This window comes from Leptonychotes weddellii, chromosome 6 (assembly GCF_054177405.1).
Source record: "Leptonychotes weddellii isolate Sample4059 chromosome 6, ASM5417740v2, whole genome shotgun sequence".
NCBI classification, from domain to species: domain Eukaryota; kingdom Metazoa; phylum Chordata; class Mammalia; order Carnivora; family Phocidae; genus Leptonychotes; species Leptonychotes weddellii.
Window position 1 is genome coordinate 42443631 of NC_138374.1, and position 24920 is coordinate 42468550.

Genomic DNA, 24920 nt, shown 5'->3' on the forward strand with positions numbered 1-24920 from the left:
CCCACTCCAACAACATTCAGTTTGTTTCCTGCGATTAAGAATTCCTCATATCAGTGAGATCATATGATACATGTCTTTCTAAGAGAGCAGATCTTAAGTGTTCTTACCGCACACAAAAAAGGTCACCAGGTAAGGTGACAGATGTGTTCATTATCTTGACTATGGTCACCATTTCGCAATGTATACCTATATTAGAACATTGTACATCTTCAATATATACAATTTTTGTTTGGAAATTGTAGCTCAGTAAAGTGGGGTGGGGGGAACTACCCACAAATAAATAAATCAACAAATGGCAGAGCCACACTGTTCAGTCAATCCTCTTTGCCCGAGTGAACAGCACGCTGGGAGCCGGGAACCCGCCGCCTCCTCCATCCCTGAGGAAAATAACCAGCCACTTACTGTGACAAAGACAAGCTTCTCACAGGGCTGGGGACAACAAAAGAAAACACTTTGCATCCGTAGATAAAGAGCATTGCATCTTTCCCTCCACGGTCTTGCTGAAATGCCTCACCCCTCACCGCTGAAATTGCCTGGAAATGTCCCCTGTTGCAGCCGCTCTCACAATCCTTTGGCTCCCCTGCGAGCCCTGAGGAAATGTCTATCTTTTCCAAAGATAAGGTGGCCAAAGGCAGATGGGCAAAGGCCAGCACGGCCAAAAGGCAGATGGGCACTCCCTTCTACCTTAGGAATCGATGCCTCTTTCTGGTGGGCCCAAAGCCCTCAGAGCCGCCCGCCTTATTCAATCCCCCTTCTCCTGATAACCCATCAGTCACGCCACACCGTGGGAGCCCACGCCCCACCCCCATGGAAACTGTCACCGAGACAGATGCTTTTCTGGAAGCAAAAGAGTCGTTTTTGTTGTGCTGAGGAGCAAGAATTCCTGTCCCCTTCAAGGGTCCTTCTAGCTGGACTAAGAATCAAATTGACATGAGACAGATTAACAGTAGAACATCAGAGGTCATAGCGTACATATGGGGAAAGCACGCAGATATGGAAGACTGTCAGGCAAAATGAGGGATATGTGTCATCCTGAACTTAGGAGAAGGGGAGTAGGGGTCTGGGATTTCAAAAGAGAGGAACGCAATTCCCAGGGCAATAAAGAGAAGAGCAGGTGTTTGGTAATTCGATGTTGGCCCTGCCATACAGCTGGGTCACTCAGATCAAATATATCTCTGCTAATAAACCCCCATTCTTGAAAAGATCCGTCCATTTAGATTCTTCTATGTAGTTAGAGGGTGGGGCAATAGTTTCTCTTGAACCCTCCGGGTCTCAATTGCCTGCAGCTCAAAAGAGTCTGCTGGCCAAAATGGCACATTCTGGAGGCAAGAGGGCTGTCCCGAGCCCCTTCAGTTAGTTGTTCATCGGGCCCGAATAATACCATCATGCTTTTCGAGATGATGTACTCCAAAAGGGCAGGGCCATGCCTGTGTCCATCCTTCTCCCATCGACAGCCCCCAGCACGGGGCCTAGCAGAGAGCAGGTTCTCCATAAATGCAGACCCGATGAGTGAATGAACTAACGAACAACAAGAAGGTAACACAGGGTTTGTGATGATCGTTGAGAGGGGAAGGGTAAGCCACATCGTGTTGTCTTGTTGAGGCCAGCCTCATCCAAGAGAAACTGGGAGCAAGCCTCCCATTTTCGAGAGAAAAGTGGAAAGTGTCCCCACGACTGATAATCCTATTGGAAACAAGGTGGGGATTGTTTCTATAGTCGTACAAGATGGCATGAAGGGCCAAGATGAATTCCAGCCTTAATGGAGGAAAAAACAAAAAGAGAATGAGTGGCCTTGAATTGGAAATGGTGCAAAACCAGAGGACAACGTAACTATCAACTGTGCATGTTCCTTATCAGGAGCACTGGGAAGGGAGGGAGACTAAGGCAGAGGGAGAGAGCAGGATCCTTATCAACAGTGTTCTGTGGTCTTAAGCAGAGGCAGAAGCAGCCAAAAGCAGTCTTATGAGTTAAGAAAGCAGAGAAAATATGCAAATTCTGTCCAGCCTCATGATCCCTTCCTTCTAAAGGAACACTTTCATATGCATGTAAATTGCATCCAAACGGCGCCAGACACAACAGAACGGGTTTTTAAAAAACAGGTCTCCAACTGTCTGCACCTTCTATTTTGAAGTTCCCTCTTTAACCTTACACAAGATTCTTGGATTTCCCCCCATTTCCTCAAAGGAATTTTCACTCTTCTCTTTCCTATGACCAAGAGAATTCACAGAACCCGCCTGCATTCTGGACACAGGCAACCCGTCCCCCCTCCACCAGCCGGCTTCCCATCCAGCTACCCACCCTCCCCCAGCCCCCACCCCAAAGTCCGCTTCTGGTGGCACAAAACACAAACCCCCTGGGCCCAGCTAGCACATTCCCTGCCCCCCAAGCCTACCCGCCCCCTTCCCAGCTTGCCTCTGCAGCAGGGTGGCTCCCTCTCCCTACTCCTCAGCCTGGGTTCGGGTGCATCCCCTCATCCCAGCATCTAATTGACGCCAAACCTTGCTGATTTCGCCTCCCCTGTTTCTCTGTGTCCATCCCCCTGAATCTAGCCATCCTCAGACTCAACAGTGACCACTTCGAGGACCGCAAAAATCTCCTGACTGGCCTCTTCCTCCCCCGACGCCTTCATCACCTGCATCACACCATGGCCACCAGTCATTCTCAGAGAGGTTGATCTAACCATGTCCCTCTGTATCGAGATCCTCACAGCACTGCTCTGCCCACAGACAACGGTCTGCCTCTTTATTGTAGCATCAAAGGACCCCACAGCCTACCTTGCCAGGTTCCTGTCTGGCTTCCCCCATCACATGCTTTTCTCTCTCCCCCTAGCAGACCACAGTCACCATTCCACATATCTCCTGTCCATTTCCTGCTCTGATCATGCCCAGCCTCCTGCAGGTGCTCCTTTGCGCTCCATGTAGTCCCCCAGGCGTGTGGGGGCTGAGGGGTGCTCACAGAGCTGTCTCTCTCTCTCTCCTGGCACCCTGTAAGCTTGTAGAGAGTAGGGAGTTTATTACTATTACCACCACCCTCCCCCTAAACAACCTGCACTTAGGTTCTCAGGGAAAGGAGGAAAAAATTTATGAAATTAAATGAATTCTGTTGGTGCATTCCTGCATGCAAGACTCACATCAGGTTAGAATCTTGATGTTGAAAGACACAATGAAAATGATCTAAGCCAATCTCTAATCCAATGCATAAATCCCTTTGATGAAGCTGTTCCCATTATCTATTACCGAGTAACAAACTCCCGGAACACATAATGGCTTAAAACAGCAACCATTTTATTTGCTTGTGGTTCTGTAGGTTAATAATTTGGGCAGGGCTTGGTGGGTGGCCCTTCTGCTCAACATGGTTACATCTGAGGTCAATCACTTCACTGGGGTCATTCCACAGGAAGAATCCAGGCTTCACTCACGTGTCTGGTGCCTTGCTGTCCTCCACATAGCCCCCTTCCCTCTGCCTGGCTTGCCCGGCTTTCCTTACAGACTGGTAGTCTAAGGCTGTAGAGCTTCTCACAGGGCAGCTTCCAAAAGGGAGCATTGCAAAAGGGGCAGAAGCTGCAAATCTCCTTTAGCCTGTCCTCAAAAGTTACACAATCATTTCTGTTGCCTTCTACAGATGAAGGCTAGGCACAAGGCCAGAGCCGACTCAAGGGAAGGGAAGTCAACCTACCTCTCAAAGAGAGACGTGACAAAGAATTTGCCGTCAGCCATATTTAATCCACCACAGCAACTTCTCAGATCTTGTTTCAACCCATGCTAAGACAGTTCCTGGGATGAAGAGTTCATCACAATATAAGGGCAGCCCATTTACAGAAAACACCCCAGCTCGTAAGCCTGGACCTTCCCACCCCCAAGTCCATGAGCTGACATTCCCGGCAGACACTGCCCTGATGAGGCCCACCCGGGCCTCACAGGAGTTGCTTGCATGTCTGAGGCTCCTCAAAATGCAGACATACCAAATCAGGATTACTGTGAGTATTAAAGTTTAAATGTTCACATGCAGCAAATTAATTTTGAAAGCAAAAACAAACATAGCATTACCATAGCCTTCCTTGTAAATAACACCCAAAGCCTGCATGTGGGTCCCTTGGTGAAACTCATGGCTTTATTGAGCCCCCCATGAGCCCCAATATGGAGCACCCCACAATTTATCATCTCTGTCTCACTGAGGTTCTCAAGGAGATCATCAACCAGAAAATCTCTGGGAACTCAACCCCTCTGTAATCTCCTTGTGAACTGAGCCCCAGGACACCAGCTCCATGGAGCCACCTTCCCAGCATCTGGGGCTCAGCTCACCTCCGGAGAGGAGGGAGGCCAGAGATTAGAACAGGGGATTCTTGCTGTTAGAGATACATAGGAAGTATTGCTTGACTACTGGGTATTTACCCCAAAGATACAAAAGTAGGGATCTGAAGGGGCACATGCACCCCAATGTTTACAGCAGCAATGTCCGCAATAGCCAAACTGTGGAAAGAGCCTAGATGTCCATCAACAGATGAATGGATAAAGAAGATGTGGTATATATATATATATATATACACAATGAAATATTATGCAGCCATCAAAAAAAGAAATCTTGCCATTTGCAACGACGTGGATGGAACTAGAGGGTATTACGCTAAGCGAAATAAGTCAATCAGAGAAACACAAGTATCATATGATCTCACTGATATGAGGAAATTTGAGAAACAAGACAGAGGATCAAAGGGGAAGGAAGGGAAAAATGAAACAAGACAAAACCAGAGAGGGAGACAAACCATAAGAGACTCTTAATCTCAGGAAACAAACTGAGGGTTGCTGGAGGGGAGGGGGGTGGCAGGGATGGGGTGGCTGGGTGATGGACACTGGGGAGGGTATGTGCTATGGTGAGTGCTATGAATTGTGTAAGACTGATGAATCACAGACCTGTACCCTTGAAACAAATAATACATTATATGTTAATTTAAAAAAAAGAGAAAGTATTGCTTGTCTTCTCTAGCAGACTTAAATAATTGTATGCAAAATCCAACGATATAAACCAAACATCTCTCCACTATGGGTTGATTGGATTTTTATACTGTTATGGAATTATTGTTCATTTCAACAGGTATGATAATGATTGTTGTGGCTCCAGAGCGAATGGTCCTCAGTCATGGGAGGTGCACACTGAAGTACGTAGGGTTTGATCAGGAGTCAGCAAACTTAGGCTCCCAGGCTAGATCTGCCCTCTATTGTTTAAAATAAAGTCCTACGGGGGCACGTGGGTGGCTCAGTTAGGAATCTGCCTTTGGCTTAGGTCATGATCCCAGGGTCCTGGGATCCATCCCCTGCTTCTCCCTCTCCCTCTGCCCTTCCCGCTCTTGCCATCATTGTTTATTATATAATAAATATATTATTATATAATAATAATATTATATAATAATATATTATTATATAATAATAATATTATATAATATAGAAGAGCTTGCGCACTCTCTCTCTCTTTCTGTCAAATAAATTTTTAAAATCTTTAAAAAATAAAATAAAGTCTTATTAAAAGACAGCCACACCCATTTGCTTACATACTATCTGCAGCTGCTTTTGTGTTGCAATGGCCTGGTGAGTAGTTGTGACAGAGAGGGTGTGGCCGACAAAACCTAAAATATTAACTATCTGGACCTTTACAGAAAAGAGTTTGGTAAGCCCTGGGCTAGAGTATATGATATCTACAGCTTCCTTTCAAATTGCTTCGCAAAACAATTTCGCAGTAGCAACAGAAATATACATATGTATATATGTGTGTGTATGTATCCATGTGTGTACAGATAGATACAGATATAGAGGAGAGGACAAAAGAGACAATGCAAATGTGACAAGACATTAATAATTGGTGAATTTCAGGGGAGATTCTACGAGTCCTTTTTTCTTTCAATTTTGCTGTAAGTTTGAAATTACTTTAAAAAAAATGTTTGGAAAGTAAATATTGCTTCCCTTAAAAACTCAAGAGAATCTCCTAAATATATATATAGCTCAAGGGAAAATTAAATAAGATCAATAACAATATAAATATGTAACCAGCAATTGCATTAGGTTTTAAAGTAACAAGAACAATCTTATTCACAATCACAACAAAAAATATTAAACCTATGGTTTAACAAGAGAAGAGATGTGGAGCATTTAAGTAAAATAATAAATTTCACCAAAGTCCAAAAGATGGAAGCACAACATTATGTACAAGTTATTGTGAATGTTTGGGATTGGGTGGCCAGTGCATTTACAGGTGTTCAAAAACAAAAAACAAAAAAACAAAAAATAACAACAACATCAACAACAAATCACTTCACTAAAGACAAAAAGAAGCTTTGAGTAACCAGGAGAATATACCATATCCTGAGCAGGAAGACTGAATGATTTAGTATTGGAAAAAATGTCTATCCTCCACAAATACATCTGTAACATTGATGTAATTCCAATTAAAATCACTGTGTGGTTTTTTTGTTGTTGTTGTTTGGGGGAGGATAGTGACATAAAGATTCAAATGTATCTCAAGTAGAAAAAAAAATGGGTAAAATCAGCCAAGGGCATTTTGAAAATGAAGAGCAATGATAGGTTCATACCTTAGCAGATGTTAAAACTCATTTTAAAAGCTACGGTCATTAAATGAGCAAATCTGGCTCAGGAATAATCAAAGAAGAAAAAACCCATGAAGAGGTCCAAAAGTCTGTAAGAAGAATTGGGACAGCAGGTACAATGAGAGGGGAGAGGACAGATTATATAATAAACAATGATGGAACGATGTGCCCACCATGTGGAAGGAAAAAAAGTTATAGCCCTGTATCATACCACACTCCAAAGTGCAGGAAAATTAAGTACAAAGAAATAAAATCATGAACAATATAGAAAACAATGTAAATTAATATTAGTACAAGCTTGTGGCGGCACAGATCTTTCTTAGCATGAGACAAATCATTTTTTTAAAGCTTGATATAGTTGGCTAATAAAAATTTTAATCTTCTATACACCTGAAAGCACTATAACCAAAATTAAGAAAAAAAACAAACTGCGGGGCACCTGGGTGGCTCAGACAGTTGAGTGTCTGACTCTTGATTTTGGCTCAGGTCATGATCTCAGGGTCCTGAGATGGAGCCCTGCACTGGGCTCTGCGCTGGGTGTGGAGCCTGCTTAAGATTCTCTCTCTCCTTCTCTCTGCCCCTCCCCCTGCTCTTTCTCTCTCTCTCAAAAAAAAAGAAAAATCCTCTGAGATAAATATTTGCAACATAAATGATCGTAAGGGGCAACTATCCTCATTGTCTAATCATTATAGGAAAAAATATTATTAAAACGTTTAAATGTGCAAATGCCGTGAATATACAATTCATAAAATAATGTAATTGTTGGGATTCAGCATGGTTATTATTTTCTTCTTTTCATTTATATGTATTTTCTGAGTTTTCTACACCCCCCCCAAAAAATGTATTATTCCTATAGAAAAAAATAAATTCAAAAATAGGGACAAGAAAAAAATTTTTCTTCAGGCAATCTAAGCTTCTTACCAGAGAGCAATAAAAAACTCCTTTACCAGTTCTGAACTTTCCCAGAATGAGTAGGTATGCAAGGTTCCCAACAACTCCCTTTCCAGGGCCAGAAAATGTGCATTTTTCATCTCCTTGAATCTTCCAAAAATCTCAAGTTGGGTGTTGTTATTACCCTAATATTATAAACAAGAAAGTGAAGGCTCAGAGAAGTTCAGCAAGCTTCCCAAGTTCACACAGGACCAAGCAGGAGAATTGGAACTGGATCCCAGGCTGGTCTGACCACAAACTCAGCACTTTCTGGGCCCCTTTTCAAGCCCCTTGGGTTGGGAGGCAGAAGGTCTGAGTTCTGATCCTGCCTCTGTCCCCTCCTGCACGATGTCCTCGGCAAGTCTCTCCCTCTGTCTAACACTTAGTTTCCTCATCTGTCCAATGAGAAGTGGATCGGCTCAAATGGGGTGTCACATTCCTCCCTGCTCAGACATTCAAGATTTCTGTTCTCATAAAGCACTCAGTACCAACCAATGGTCAAACCAGAGATGGAAGCCAGTAGCCTGGGAGCTAGCACTGGGGGCCGCACACGGATGCCCCATGCACTGGCTTACCTTGAACTCCTCACGGATGCGTTCCTCCAGGACCTTGGCAGCCTTCCGGTCCTCCATCTCCACTTTCCACTTCTCCGCCAGGATCCGGGCTTTCTCATTGGCCAGAGCATCCCGGAACTTCTTGGTGATTTCTGCCTCCTTCTGTCTCCTTGAAAGAGAACACCAGCAGGTATGAGCTCATGTAGGCACATAACAACAGGACTTCAAATAAATACCAGGAGCAATATTTCTTGGTCTATCAGAATGGAAAACATCTAAGAGCAGCAAAACTCAATGCTGGCAAAGGTGGGGGGGAAATAGTCACTGTCCTGTAGGGTAATGTAAATCAACCGAATTTTTCAGGAAGCCAGGAAAAAAAATAGACTCAGAAATCCTTTTTCTCGCTTAAGATCACAAAAGTGTAGGTAGAAGATGTTCATCAGAGGATTTTTATCATGTAACAATTGGCAAACAACCTAAATGTCCATTAACAGGACCAATAAGTTGGGTTTCTCATGTAATAGGATACCATATAGTAATCTTAAATAACATTGTGAATCTATATTAATCAATTTGTCTGAGAAAACTCAGAAAATACATATAAATGAAAAGAAGGTGTTGCCAAATGCTCACCGTGATTATCTTAGGTGGTGGGTGTTGAGTTGTTATAATTTTACAATTAAAATACTGTCATTAAAAGCTGGGTGGGAGGGAATGTTGGAGTCAACTTATATGGATTTCCAAGTTGGGCAAAAAAAAAAAAAAAGGTTAAAAGTTGTTTATGAAAGAAGGCTGACTCCAAATCTTACCAGGGGCTCAACTATCCACATTGTGTGTGAAATGCAGCTAAAAGGAAGAGAAATGAGCAGACAATAGTGAATCCAAATTCCTTTATTGTCGCAGGGACAACTCAGTGAGGAATAAAGGAAATGTACGTTATCTGTATTATCTCAGTGAATCCAAACTATGTCCAGATGGAAAGGGCGTTATGCCCACACCACAGATGCAAAAACTGAGACCCCAGATCAGCTCACTACTCACTGGTGAAGCCAGGATTTGAACCCGCAAGATCTACCTGATGAAGAAGACTCTGATGCTTTGGTCACCTAATCTTAGCTGAGCTCAGCAGGGTCCGCCAGCTGCCTGGCACCTCCTCCCTCCCACCCAAGACCCATCTGCACCTCTCACCAGAGCTCCTCGGCCTCCCTCTGTGCCTGCAGCCTCGCCCTCTCTGCAATCAGCTCCTCAGAGATCTCTTCGTAGGGCTTGTCACCAGGACCTTCTCCCATGATCCAGACCCAGACTTCACCATCTGCCCCCAGGAGCCACCGGATGTGCTTGTCGCTTGCTGCCTCACAGCAGAAGGAGGAACAGGAAGGAAGAAGAAACACGTCTGAGTTCTAATTAGTCCAGGACGGGCTAGGTTGGCCAATGGTGCATCACGTTGTCTCTACAGAACATTGTCATCTACAGAAAGCATTCCAGAGAGATATCAGCCTGAGTGCTGGTCCACCTCCACCTCTCCTCCCACTCCCTCCAGGGAGCAACGCAGCTGCCAAGTCAGCCCATTGAAGCAGGTGCCCAAGGCTGGAATTGGTGTCGGCGGCCGAGCGCTACGGAGATGGACCGTCAGCAGACAGGACAGCAGGAGACAGTGCATCCGGCCTTCTCTCCCTCCCTCCTGTCCACTGGCTGCAAACAAGGAATTGGAGATAGTGTTCCAAGATACAGAGCCTAGGCCCCTGACCCGCATCTGCCTGTAACATGAGCAAGAAATAAACCTGTGCCGTATTAATCCACTGAGATTGCTCAGTTTGCCTGTTGCAACAGATTCCATTGATTACCAGGACGAAAATGGAAATCTGTGGGGCACCTGAGTGGCTCAGTCGTTAAGCATCTGCCTTCGGCTCAGGTCATGATCCCAGGGTCCTGAGATCGAGCCCCACATCGGGCTCCCTGCTCGGCAAGAAGCCTGCTTCTACTTCTCCCACTCCCCCTGCTTGTGTTCCCTCTCTTGCGGTGTCTCTCTCTGTCAAATAAATAAGTAAAATCTTTAAAAATAAATAAATAAATAAATATAAAATAAAATGGAAATCTACTCCCAAAGCAGGGTAGGGCCAGGACAGAAATAGCAGCTGTGGGTCGCTGCCTTAGCCAGGTGGCAGTCAGCTGCAGGCTGCATGAACGGCTACGGATCCATGTTAATACAAGAGCAAAACATCTGAGAAAACTGTCAGACGCTGTAACTGGAAAGGCAGACCCTCACGCCTTCCAGACCTGCCACTCTGCCACTCTAAGGCAAGAGACTGGAAAACAGAACATTCCTAGTGCCTGTTGTGTTCAGCAAGGTGTTAAGAGAAAAGAAATGAGTTCCAGGAAGAATTGAGTGCTTTGCAAGTAAAAATAAAAGGGAATAGAGAGAACACAGAAATCTGGGACTTTGTAGGACTGGAAAAAACCACCTCCTTCTAGGGCCCAAATTACAGGAGAGGGGATTTTTTTTTAAAGTTTGCATGATAGAGCCCAATAGGACTTCTAAGGTGAAGAAATGACCTAAGGCACAGAACACCGTGGCTGCCATGAGAATGTGCTCCACCGACATCCAGCTGCAGGGGGCAGAACCGAGCAAGTCCTTCAGTTCCTGCGCTCCTGTGTTTGCCTGCCGCCATGCTTCCCAGAGGTGGCTCCCGGCCTTTGACTGACCATGGTGGGCCCACTCCTGGGGGACAGCAAACTCTTCGGATGGGCAACGTCAATGACTTCTTGACTGCACAGCTTGGGCTGCATGGCTACCTAGAACACCTCCGCCCCCTACCAACCTCCCCCCTGCCTAGAATACCTCCTCCCCCACTTCCCTCCCCCCTGCCCAGAACACCTCCGCCTCCCACGCCTCCTTCGCTCAAGGTCAGACTTGTGTTGCAACACAACGGCTCTCCCACACTCCTCCAGGGCTCTGCCCCTTTTCTCCCATGAGGAAAATTTTATTTCCTGAATAAAGCCCTTGTTTGTGTAACCCCATCCCTGTCTCCACTCCTCAGAGGAGTCAGGCTAACACAAGTGCATTAAGACTGCAATCTCTTGTGTTATTTTTCAAAGAGCCTGAGATAGATAGATGCCCGTCGGTTGAAAGGAGAGATATAGGGAAATAGAGGCAGAGAAGTACAGTCAACTCGCAAAATATGTCTAGAAAAGAAATTGTGGATGTGGTTACAGGTTCATGGAAGCAAACAGATCAGAAGCCTCCTAAGTTTTTGAGTCTGGACTAAAAAAAGCCTTTGATTGTTCAAGATGTCAGCCACCCTTGGATACCTAACCTCGATGAAGGAACAGGAGGCAGGTTTCAAAGGCTGTACTGGTCAGGAGGGCGTGGTCCTCAACGCTCACTTCAGAAAAGGCTAAGGGGAACAGTGAACAAAGAGGAGGCTCCTCAAGGGCACAGTCCTAGACTTATCGAAGGCTGTCCCTTCACTGCCAGGGCAGGAGAACTGCAGAGCCTGACGTGTGGGACTGCAGGAATGCTATCAGCTAGCGACTGAGTGGGGCTCACCCTCTCTCCTCCTCCACAGTGGACATTCTCAACCCCCGCTCTACCACTGTGTAGTATGTCGTAAAGGTGGGGGGTGTTTAGAAGACATGCCTTTTCAAGCCACATCCAGACATTAGAGAGATCATTGCAGAACCCATGCAGACTGTGGAGTTTGGGCTGGAGGCAGTGACTGCATGGGACTTGAGGGTATCCCCCTTAAGGAGGTCGTGAGTGTATTTATATGGAAGAGGAGAACACAATGTGGGCGGGACCAGAATGACCATCTGTGACCGCCACCATGCTGTCTGGCACCCTTTCCTCAGTTCCATGTGGCCATGTGAATGAATTCTAGACTATGGATGATGTCAGAGGAGGTGATTTGTACCTTTTCAGGCTGTGACTGTTGCGGTTGGTGTGACTTTTCCATATTCTGTCCCTCACCCACCCATCTCATCCAAGATGGCAGCACTGCAAGGAAAAAGCAGCCTGATCCATGAGTCACTGTTTGAAAGCCAGTGACACAGAAGAGCTACCCAGTCCACATCAAGAAATAAACCTTCTTTATATTAATCCACTGAAATTTCGGGGCTTATCCATTGCCCAAGGCAGCATTAATTCCCTGATTAATATAGGAAGATACTGTTACTTTTTTGCATGGTAAAAGCAACATTGTCATAGAGAAACACAGGCTTAGTTATGACTGGTAAAACACTATTAAGATTATAAAACTTCCAGAGTAATAACGGGGGGAAATAAATGATAAGGGGCTTACCAATCTTGCAAAAATCTGTAAAGGGCAAGAGAAAACAAACACGATGCAGCTGTTAGAGCAGACAATGTCGGTGCCCAGCCGCCGCCCCTCCACCCCACCTTCCTCCCTTATGGGATAACCCCAATCTGCCCAGGGTGTATAGAGATCTTGCAGCATCAGGAAAGGCAAGTTTCTATGCCAGCCTCAAAGGACAAGAAGAATTAGTGAGGGATCAATCTAGGAGAGACCAAAAGTCCCCATTTCTGACAAAGTAGATGTAAGCAGAAGTCCAAATAAAGGGCTTTCCACTCTGAACCGAAGGGGAAGGCTCCTTAGGAAAAACCCCTGCACCCTTCCTCTTTTATTCCCTCCTTCCTCGAACTCCCTGAAATGAAGACGTGAAGCCTGGAATTGCTGGAAGACTTTTGCCACCCTGAGAAAGAAAGCCGCAGCTAAGGGCGAGTAAGCAGAAAGAGAGAAGGAGGTGGGGCCCTGCTGATCTTGCTGGGCAGCCATACTGACATTACCCAAGCGGTGACCTCCAGAGGCCTCGCCGTTTGAGACAAATAACGACCTTCGAAGAATACAGTGGTATCATTAGCAAATGAAATATGATAATATTAATTTGAAATGAATAAATAAATCTCATTGTCTCTCTGTCAAATAAATAAAATCTTAAAAAAAAAAGACAAAGACGAATATTGTGTGTTAATAAAAGATGCACCCCGCAAAGAAAATATAAAAGTCATAAAACTTGGGCGCCTGGGTGGCTCAGTTGGTTAAGCGACTGCCTTCGGCTCAGGTCATGATCCTGGAGTCCCGGGATCGGGTCCCACATCGGGCTCCCTGCTCGGCGGGGAGTCTGCTTCTCCCTCTGCCCTTCCCCCCTCTCATGCTCTCTCTCTCTAATAAATAAATAAATAAATCTTAAAAAAAAAAAAGTCATAAAACTTGATACCACATGCAACGTAGCAGACAACTGCATCAAACAAAAACTCCTAACAATGCAAGGAGAATTTGAAAGTGTATCTATGGTGGGGAGTTTTACTATATTTATTTCAGAAGTTGGTGGATCATGTAGATTTTAAAAATTAACAATACAGAAGATTTGAATAATATGGTCAAAAAAATTTTATTTAACAATTACAGAACTTTATTCCGTAAGCTTTGAGATTATACTTTTTTTCCTTTTGAGCTTACGATCATGAGAAAAAATATATAGGCCATAATCTCTAATAATATAAAAATTAGAAATTGATGGGGAAAATAGCCATTTTTAAAAGCCATTAATAAATTAATAATTAAGAAAATATCTCCTAGCGGGCACCTGGGTGACTCAGTGGGTTAAGGGTCCAACTCTTGGTTTCAGCTCAGGTCACGATCTCAGGGTGGTGGGATCAAGCCCCGCATCAGGCTCCATGCTGAGCATGGAGGCTGCTTAAGATTCTCTTAAGATTCTCTCTCTCCTCCCTCTCCCCTAAGTCCCTTCCCCACCCCGCTCGTGCTCTCTCACTCTCTCTCTCAAAAAAAAAAAAAAAAAGGAAGAAAAGATCTCCTAGGTAACCTAAGAATCTTAGAAAAAATCAAAATTGCAATTACATTTTATGTAAGGGGGAAATGTAGCCAAAAAATACAGGTACACATAACAGTGAGCTCAAAAGTATAGGCATAAATGCTTTTCTTTTGGATGTCCTGGTGAAGATGTACATCTCTTCTCCAAACACACAACAATAATAGATACAAAATAGCAAGACAAAATGCATAGGAATACAAGAAACACCTCCAAGGAATCTATACCGAACAGGAATGTGAAGCAGAGAGCAGGGCTGAAGCCTTAGACTCCACTTGTTCCTGAAGCATCAGCGGTCACCAGGAATGTGACTCCTGCTGGTGAAGGGGAACAAAGGTTCTCTGGGCAAGGCAGGGGTCTGAATAGGTTCGTTACTGAAGCCAGGTGCTGGTGATGTGCTTGGTGAGTTCAAGGAACAGCACGGAGGCCACCGTGGCTGCAGTCAATGGGGGCAAGAAGGAGAGTGGGAAGGAAGGTGGAGAAGGGGCAGCAGCCCTAATCATGGTGGAGGAGGCACAAAGCGGTTAAGATTTAGGACATATTCTGAAGGAAAAAGCAAAATTTTCCTAAATTCTGGATATGAATTGTGAAAAAAAGAGAACGAGAAAAGTCCAACGTTCCAAGCTTAAACAACAGAATGAATGGCTGGCACCATGGAAGAAACAACTTGCAGAAATAGATGATTCTGGGGGCGCCTGGGTGGCTCAGATGGCTAAGCGTCTGCCTTCAGCTCAGGTCATGATCCCAAGGTCCTGGGATCGAGTCCCGCATCGGGCTCCTTGCTCCTTGGGAGCCTGCTTCTCCCTCTGCCTCTCTCTCTCTCTCTCTGTCTCTCATGAATAAATAAATAAAATATTTAAAAAAAAAAAAAGAAACAGATGATTCTGTTTGGGCCAAATTAAGTTTGAGATGCTTATTAGACATCCAAGAGTCAGCTGAATAAAACAGAGTTGAGAGGAGAGGCTAGAATTAAGATATACATTTTTGCAGTCATCAGTGTATAGATATTTAAGCCACAAAACTGGATGAGAACAAAGAGAGCGCGAAGATAGATATAAAAGAGAAGAGGTCGAAAGTTGGAGGTCCAGGACACTTCAACACTGAGGAGGAGGACCCCCAAAGGAGGCAAGGACAAAGAAGCCTATGAGCAGGAGAATAACCCTAAAAGAGCGATATCCCAGAAGCCAAGGAGAGAAAGAATTTCAGGAACTAAGGAAGCACCGATTGCGTCGAAAGATGCCCATGAGACAACAGGATGAAGACAGAGGACCGACCACAGCATTTGGCACCATGAAGGTCATGGTTATCTTGACAAGAGTGGTTTCATGAACTGGTGAAAAGGAATACTAGGAAACTCGGAAATTTTTAGAGGGAAATATAAAAGCACATCATTATAACTTTGGGGAAGGGAAGAATTTCTTCTACAAGACATAAAAAGAATAAACTATGAGAGACAATGTTGATAAATTTGAGTACAGATTAAGGCTTAAAATTTCTACACAAAAAGGCACACCATAAAGACAATTAAAAATCAGGCCACCAGCAGAGAGAAGATATTTGAATACACATAACTGTCAAGTGATTGCAACAATTAATTAAAGCAATAATAACTGCTCACATCTACAGAGGGCTTATCTGCTAATCACGGTTCAACATATTTTACATCTATTAACTTATTAATGTCTAGAACAAGCTTACCCTCCTGGGGTCCTGTGAGAAAAATAAGCCCTATAAAACATAATTTGAATGATGATTTTTAAAGATGGTACATAGATAGTGCTAGCCTCGATGCATTGTAGAAAAGTTAACCCATTACATACAATGGGTCCTTTAAGGAAGCTGTTCTCAAATAATTTGCTCTCAGGACCCCTTTACATTCTTTAAAAATATTGAGTATCTCAAATGCTTTTATTTATTTGAGTCGTATCTACCAATATTTACCATATTCAAAACTAAAACCAGAAAAAATTGAATGCTTATTAAAAATAATGGCAAATCCATTACATACTAACATACATGGCATTTTTATGAAAAATGGCTATATATTCTAGCACAAAAATATTTAATAGGAAGAGTGGCTTTGTTCTACATTTTTGCAAATCTATTTGATGTCCAGCTTAATAGAAAGCAGCTGGATTCTCATATCTGCTTCTACATTCACTCTGTTGCAATATGTAATTTTAGTTGAAATATATAAAAAATTTTTACTTCACACAGATACATAGAAAAGAGAAGAAAGGAGAAAAATTGATAGTTTTTCAGAGAGTTTTTGATAATCTTTGATACTACAGTGCAACTCAAATGGTAGTTCTTAAAAGTTAGTTGTAATGTGGAACCTGAAAAAATGTTGATGAATTTACTGCACTTTGTTATCTTAGGACTCATTGGTCATGTTATTTTCTTAGTTTTGATCAATGGACCAAGGTAACATAAGATGTTACCATTCAGGGAAGCTGGATGAAGGCTACATGGGAATTCTCTGAACCACTTTGCAACTCTTCCCTAAGTCTAAAGTTGTTTCAAAATAAAAAGTTTAAAATTTTAAAAAGCAAAATAAAATAAAAATCCGTTGGTTTATTTTGTGCTTCGAATGAATCATGCACTAATGCATGATCTTCCAAAGTTATCCATTGTTCCTTTGGAAAATATTGGTTCACTGAGTCAAGGAGATATTCCAAATGTGGATGCATTTTATTTTATAATATCAGAAAATCGTGTTTGTTAATATCACTATGAATCTCATGAGAAAAGCCTTTATGTATTGGGAATTTAATAAATTGTTGGTGACAGAAGTTTTCCCAAAATTCTAATTTTTTCTTGAAAGCTGGGATTTTATCGTTGGCATAAATTCTATCAGTTGTTTTTCTTGAAGTGACAAATTCACTTTATTCATTTTCAAATACCCAAGTCTTACAAAAGATGTAGCTTGTCTGTCAGTCTTCCTTCAAGTAAAAATGGCATTCTAGGAATAAAGAGGCTAGTGTAGCACATGACTTAAGAAATCCCACAGTGCTTTTCCTGAAGACACTCATCATACTTGAATATGCAATGGAAATGTTTTATGCATACTTCCCATTTTGTCACATTATAAAATGAATAAGGTTTACTGTTTCATCAAGGAGTGAAACCATTATTAACTTTACTGTAAGAGTGATGGTGAAAAAATACAATGATTCTTGCTCCTAAGATACCAGCACATTTACCCACTCTTGGTTTTGCATCATTAGTACAAGTGTAAACATGGTGAGTACAGGTCAGAGAACACCTCAGTATTATTGTGAGAACAGTTTTAACCTTGTTGATGTGGAGAGTCTCACACCTCCAGGAATCCAGGGACCACACTTCAAGAATCACTGCTAAAATATAGAGGCTTAATTTTTTTCACAGAATCTTGACTGGAAAAAAAAAAACTATCTGGAATAGGGGCACCTGGGTGGCTCAGTTAAGTGTCTGACTCTTGGTTTCAGCTCTGGGCTCAGTGGTGAGTCTGCTTGAGATTCTTTCTCACCCTCTGCCCCTCCCCCTACCTGTGCTCCCTCATGCTCTCACTCTCTCAAATAAATAAATAAATAAATAAATAAATAAAATCTTAAAAATAATATTTATCTGGAATATACAAAGAATACTTATAAACTAATAAGAAAATGATAAACAACCCCACAGAAGAAAGGGCAACAGATATTGTCCCAAATGCCTTCAGTTACCTACCAGTTACCCCTCAACCCTCCTTCCATTGCTTCCTTGCTTTTAGTATGCAGAGTTTAATCAAAACAGCAATAGGTTTGATTAAAATTCTCATTTTCTGTCTCCCTTCCAGGGAAGGGCGGCCATGTGACAAAGTTCTGGCCAATTATTATAAGTAGAAGGTAGTGAGAGTGCTGTGAGAAACGTTTGCTGTCCTGACACAAATAACACCCAGTCTTTCTTCCCCTATTCTTCACGTGATGCTAAAAAGCACAAGAGCCACCTGAAGATCCAAAATACTAAGCCACCATCTAAGGTCATGAAAGAAGAACCAGCAACATTAATGACATCACAGGACCAATAACCCAGGTCAGGTCTGCCTATTTCTAGATTTTTTTTCCTTGGGTGGAAAACAAACCCTACCTAGGAAAGTCCCTGGTGATTGGATTTTCCGTTGCTTCCAGCTTAACACATTGCTGTCAGGTTATTGATATGAACAAACATTTCACGAGAGAGGAAACATAAACAGTAAACTAACATATTAAAGAGACTTAACTTTATCACTAATTAAACACAAGCATATAAAAACAAGAACGAACAGTTATTTCACTCCTACAAGATTGGAAAGAATCTTGTAAAAAGTCTGATGAGACAAGTGTTGGAAAGGATATGGAGCAACAATAGTTGTTACAAAAATTGCTGATGGTACAAGGCGTTGATACAACCACTTTGAAGATCTTTGGTAATATTCAGTTACGTTGAAAATGCTATACATCATTACTAAGGAATGACACTTTAGGTACATAACTTACAGAATCTCTTTCACATGTGCTTGGAGAAAACTGAATGAGAAAATATTATTCAAATTTAACACTGTTCAAAATTTGAAAAATTAGAAACAACATAAATACCCAATAAAGAAAAACAGACAAATAAATCATGATATGTTTTTATAATGTAATACTCTATAGCAAGAAAAATAAATATATTTGAACAATATAAATATATGCCTTTTAAAAATGCAGAACCACAAAATTAAATTCAGGTTGCATATAGTATAATGTCATTCATATAATGATTAAGTAACATAGTGCCTACAAAATATATATCACAGTATGGCAAGGATATAAGTATGATATGCATTGAATTTAATAAGGGTTGCATATTGGCAGAGAGATGGGGAGTAAAATTTTAGGAAGGCATTAATGTAGGTCTCTACTCTATATGAAGTATTTAAATAAAAACCAAGACGGCACTAATGTCAACATTTAATAAAGACATTATGGGTCCGAACACAAGAACCAACAAGTGTTGCAGAGGACGTGGAGAATAGGAGCCCTCAATGCCTTTTTGGTGGGAATGCAAACTGGTGCAGCCACTGTGCAAAACTATATGGAGAATCCTCAAAAAGTTAAAAATAGAACTACCCTATGATCCACTAATCGCACTCCTGGGTATTTACCCAAAGAAAACAAGAACACTAATTCAAAGGGATACATGCATCCCTATGTTTATAGCAGCATTATTTATAATAGCCAAATTACGGAAACAGCCATGTGCCCATCAATAGATGAATGGATGAAGAAGAGAGGTGGGGAGGAGGAAGGTTATTCAACCATTACTCTTTTTAATTTTTTTTAAAGATTGTATTTATTCATTTGAGAGAGAAAGAGAGAGCAGGAGCAGAGGGGAGAGGCAGAGGGAGAGGGAGAAGCAGAGTCCCCACTGAGCTGGGAGACCGACATGGAGCTCAGTCCCAGGACCAGATCATGACCTGAGCCAAAAGCAGATGCTTAACCATCGGAGCCACCCAGGCGCCCCGTTATTTAACCATTAAAAAAAAGAACAAAATCTTGCCATTTGCAACAGCATAGACAGAGCTAGACAATATAATGCTAAGCAAAATAAGTCAGTCACAGAAAGACAAATACTGTATGATTTCACTCACATGTGGAATTTAAGAAATAAAAAAAATGAGCAAAGGAAGAAAAAAAAGGAAAGACAGACAAACCAAGAAACAGACTTTTAACTATACAGAACAAACTGATGGTTACCAGAAGGGAGGTGGGCGGGGGAATGGGTGAAATAGGTGATGGGGATTAAGGAGTGCCCTTCTCCCGATGAGCACAGGGTATTGTATGGAAGTGTTGAATCACTATATTGTACATCTGAAACTAATATAACCCTGTATGTTAACTATACTGGAACTTAAAAAAAAAGATATTATGGGTCTATGAGTATTTATTATATTATTTTCTATTTTGCCTATATGTTCAAATATTTTTTAATAATAAATTTTTAAAGCTTTATTTTTTAAAGATGTAAAATGAGGGGCGTCTGGATGGCTCAGTCAGTTAAGCGGCCAACTCTTGGTTCCGGCTCAGGTCATGATCTCAGGTTCATGAGATCTAGCCCCGCATCAGGCTCCAGGCTTAGCTCAGAGTGTGCTTGGGACTCTCTTTCCCTCTCCTTCTGCCCCTCCCCGCTGCACTTGTGTGCACATGCTCTCTCTCTCCCTCTAAAATAAATAAATAAATCTTAAAAAAAAAGAGATGTAACACGAATAAAGTAAGTTTTCAACTTAAAACATTTTTTAAATAAAATAAGATAAAAGAAAGTAAGGGAAAAGAATTAATGAAGAAAAAAGCTAATATTAGTGAAATGAAAGAAAAAAGCTAATATTAGTGAAATTAGTGAAATATAAGTCCAAACATTTGTTATTTGAAAAATGTAATAAAATGAGAAATCACCTAGCATGCCTAATTAAATAAAAAATAAGACAAAAAATAGCATTAGGAATTATAAAGATAACATAAAAAGGAGTGATTACAAGAGAATATCATGTGCTATTCTGTGTCAATAAATTTGAAAAGAGATACAGATATAGGCACAAATCTTCATCACCTTAAGTTAGACAATGATTTCTTAGCTATGACACCAAAAGCACAAACAACAAATATACATATATATACGCAGACTTTGCTGAAATTTAAGACATTTGTATTTCAAAGGACACCATCAAGAAGGTAAAAAGGCAGAGCACCTGGGTGATTCAGTCAGTTAAGCGTCTGGCTCTTGGTTTTGGCTCAGGCCATGATCTCAGGGTTGTGAAATCGTGCCCCGAGTTGGGCTCTGTGGAATCTGCTGGAGATTCTTTTTCCCTCCCCCTCCCTCCCCCTCTGCTCCTCTGCCCCCCCAACCCACACTTGCACACACACGTGCAAGCGCTCTCTCGAAAGAAAGAAAAGAAAGAAAGAAAGAAAGAAAGAAAGAGAAAGAAAGAAAGAAAGGCAACCCAAAGACTGGGAGAAAATATTTGCAAATCATACATCTGATAAGGTACATGTACCTAGAGTATATAAAAACCCTTACAACTCAATAGTAAAAGACAACCCAGTCAAAAAATGGGCAAAGGATCTAAATAGATGTTTCTCCAAAGAAGATATACACATGGTCAATAAGCACAAGAAAAAATGCTCAACATCATTACTCATCAAAGAAATGAAAATCAAAATCACAATGATCTAACACTTTGCACCACCAGGATGGTTTTAATCAAAACCATAGATAATAGCAAAGGTTGGGGAGGATGTGGAGAAACTGGAATTCTCATACTGCTGGTGAGAAGGTAAAATGGTGCAACTATTTTGGAAAACAGTCTGGTAGTTCCTCAAGTGTTTACACATAAGGTTACCAAATGAGCCAGCAATTCCACTCCTAGGTACACACCCAGGAGAAATGAAGACATATGTGCACACGAAAACGTGTACATTCAAGGTTTATAGAAGCATTATTCATAAGAGCAAAAAGGTGAAAACAACCCTAATGTCCATTATGAGATGAACAGATAAAAAAATGTACATCTGTACATGGAATATCATTTAGCCATAAAAAGGAACGCAACAGTATTGATGGACCTTGAAAACATTATGCTAAGTGCAAGAAGCCAGTCACAGAAGTCCACATATTTACAAGATTCCTTCCATATCAAAGTCCAGAATAGAGAAATTATAGAGACATAAAGTAGACTAGTGGTTGCTAAGGACTGGGGAAGGGAAAAGGGGATCTAGAGGAGTGACAGTTAAAGTGTATGGGCTTTTCTTGAGGTGATGAAAATATTCTAAAATTGACTGTGGTGCAGGTTGCACATTTTGGTGAATTTACTAAAAATTATTTAACTGTACACTTTATATAAGTGACTTACATGGGGGATGAATTCTATCTCAATAAAATTTTTTAAGAAAAAATCGCTCCCGGTAATTTATAAGTAGAGGAAAAAATCAGTTAGGGTATAAGAGGTCGTTAAACAACACTGTCAACCAACTTAACCTAATTGACATTTATAGAACACTTCACACTGCAACAGAACCCTTTCTTTTTCAAGTGCACACAGAACGTTCACCAAAGATAAATCATATTCTCAGCCATTAAAAAAAAAAACAAATTTAAAATGTTTGAAATCATCCATGGTATAACACTGACCACAGTGGAATCAATCTAGAAATCAATGACAGAAAGATGTCTGGAAAAAAAATCCCTTCAGGTATTCAGAAATAAAACAATACAATTCTAAACAACTCATGGATAAAAGAAGAAAGCACAAGGTGAATTAGAAATTTTTTTAATTGAAGAAAGATGAAAATACAACAAGTAAAACCCATGGGATGTTACTAAAGCAGTGGGCTAGAAGAGAAATGTAGAACGCTTATATTTTTTTAAAAGAGAAGCATCTCAAATCAGTGGTCTAAGCTTCCACATTACGAAACTAGAAAATAAAGAACAAATTAAATCCAAAAATAAAAAAAGAAATAGTAGAGATTATAGAAGTCAAGAAAACAGAAAACAGAAAAAATCAGTGAAATAAAAATTGGTTCTTTGAAACCACTAGTAAAATTAATAAATTTTTTCACCAGACTAACTGATCAAAATAGCAAGAAAAGACACAACTTACCAATATCAGGCAGAAAGAGGGGCCATCGCTGCAGATCCCACAGACACAGGAATTTACAAAAAACTTAATGCCAGTAATCTGGTAATTTAGATTAAATAAACAAATTCTTTGAAAGACATACCAAAGTTCACTCAAGAAGAAATACACAACCTGCATAGCTTTGTGTCCATTAAAGAATTTGAATTCGTACTTTAAAATCTGCCCACAACAGGGCGCCTGGGTGGCTCAGTTGGTTAAGCGACTGCCTTCGGCTCAGGTCATGATCCTGGAGTCCCAGGATCGAGTCCCGCATCGGGCTCCCTGCTCGGCAGGGAGCCTGCTTCTCCCTCTGACCCTCCCCCCTCTCATGTGCTCTCTCTCTCTCTCTCATTCTGTCTCAAATAAATAAATAAAATCTTAAAAAAAATAAAATAAAATAAAATAAAATCTGCCCACAACAAAAGCGTGGGCCCAGGAGACATTACTGGTGAATTCTACCAGATATTTAAGGAAGAAATAAAACCAATTCTACACAAACTGTTCCAGAAAATGAAGAGAAGAGAGTATTTTCCAACTCATTTTTATGAGGTCAATATTATCTTAATATTAAACTAAAGACATTTCAAGAAAACTATAGACCAATATCCCTCACAAACACAGATTTTAAAAACTTTTAATAAAGTATTAGCAAACTGAATTCAGAAATATATAAAAAGGATAATGTATCATTACCATACAGGGTTTATCCCAGGAATTCAAGGTTGATTCAACATTCAAAAATCAATCAAAGTAATTTGTCATATGATCAGACTAAAAAAGAAACAACTATAATCAACTCAACAGATGCAAAAAAATCTTTTGAAATATCCAATGTCCATTCCTAATAAAAATTCTCAGCAAAACAGTAATAATGGAGAAGTTCCTCACCCTGATAAAATATATCTAGGAAAAATCTTTAGTTAGCATTATGGTTAATGACCAAAGATTGAGATTTCACCCCTAAAATTGGGAACAAGACAAGGTTGTCTGCTCTCACCACATTTATTCAACATTGTACTGAAGATCCTAACCAGTGCAATAGGCAAGAAAAAGAAATTTACAATGTACACGTATTGGAAAGGAAAAAACAAAATGGTCTCTGTTTGCATATTGTATGATCACCATGTATAAAATCTTAAAGAATCTACAAAAAAGACTATTTGAACTAATAGGTGATTTTAGCAAAGTCGCAGAAAACAAGGTAATCAAAACACAAAAATAAATTATATTTCTATATTTTATCAGCAAACAGGTAAAAATTAAAATTTAAAAAACCATTTACAATAGCATCAAAAAACATGAAATAGAGATAAATTTAAGAAAAGGTGTTTTCTAATCCATAAAACATTGCTGAGAGAAATAGAAGACCTAAATATATGAACATCATACCTTTTTCATGGATTGGAAAACTCAACTGTATCAATATGTCAACTCACCCCAAATTGGTCTACAGGTTCAATGCAATCTCAAATTCCTAGCAAGCTTTTTATAGAAATTGACAAGCTGATTCTATGTGGAGAAGCAGAAGTCCTAGATTAGCCAAAACAATGTTGAAAAAGAACAAAGTGTGACTCAGACAATTCAGCTTCAAGATTTACTACAAAGCAATAGTTTTAAGATTTACTATGAAGCTACAGGCAGTGTGGTATTTGTGTAAGGGTAGGTATATGCATTCAGTGAAATAGAACAGAGTCCAGAAATAGACCCACACATATATGGTTAAATGCTTTTCAACATGAGTGCCACAGTAATTCAATGGAGAAAGGATTTTTTTCTCCAGCAAATAGAATCTAGACCCTTACTTTACCTCATGTATATGTCCATGTTCTACCTGTCAACGAGTGGGAAAGGTAATATCATCCCCCTTTATCTTACAATTTCTCTCCAAATAGAAAGGGTGTGCCAGAGATAGGATGACCCAGAGTCCCAGTTTGCCTGGAACTGAGGAGATTCCCAAGATGCAGAAATTTCACTTTTAAACAGGATAAAGGCTGGGTTGACCAAGAGAAGAAGGTTTACCCTAAGTAGATATATTACCAGTTTACCCATCACATCCAACTCCCCTTCTAGCTCTGCCTTCCATAGCTCATAACTCTGAAAATCAGCAGCCTTACCTTCTCCATGACCCCAGCTCCTTTGCTCATAGAGGTGAACCAGAGCTGGGCCAATCAGACACCCACTGAATGGAATCTAAACTGAGGGACAAAAAGGGTGGGGTGATAATGGATCTTGGAAACAGAAGGCCACCTAGATTCAGATCTGGGGCAGTATTAGAAGGGCTGTGTCTGCAGATGAATAGCACTGGGAGCTGGCCTGAAGGAGCAAGTGTGCCGAGAGAAAC

At 41.1% G+C, this 24920-nt stretch overlaps 1 protein-coding gene across 1 annotated transcript in view; it reads right to left on the minus strand.

Annotated features, from left to right (window-relative positions):
- The window catches only part of SH2D4B (SH2 domain containing 4B), a 63798-nt gene extending 53817 nt beyond the window's left edge, over positions 1 to 9981 (minus strand). The window contains exons 1-2 of the mRNA XM_081824003.1: positions 9268 to 9981; positions 8101 to 8248 (exon numbers count right to left, since the gene is read on the minus strand). Of these exons, the coding sequence (XP_081680129.1) occupies positions 8101 to 8248; positions 9268 to 9368 (249 nt within the window). The 5' untranslated portion in view covers positions 9369 to 9981. The remainder of the gene's footprint in view (positions 1 to 8100; positions 8249 to 9267) is intronic.
- Positions 9982 to 24920: the final 14939 nt, after the last annotated feature.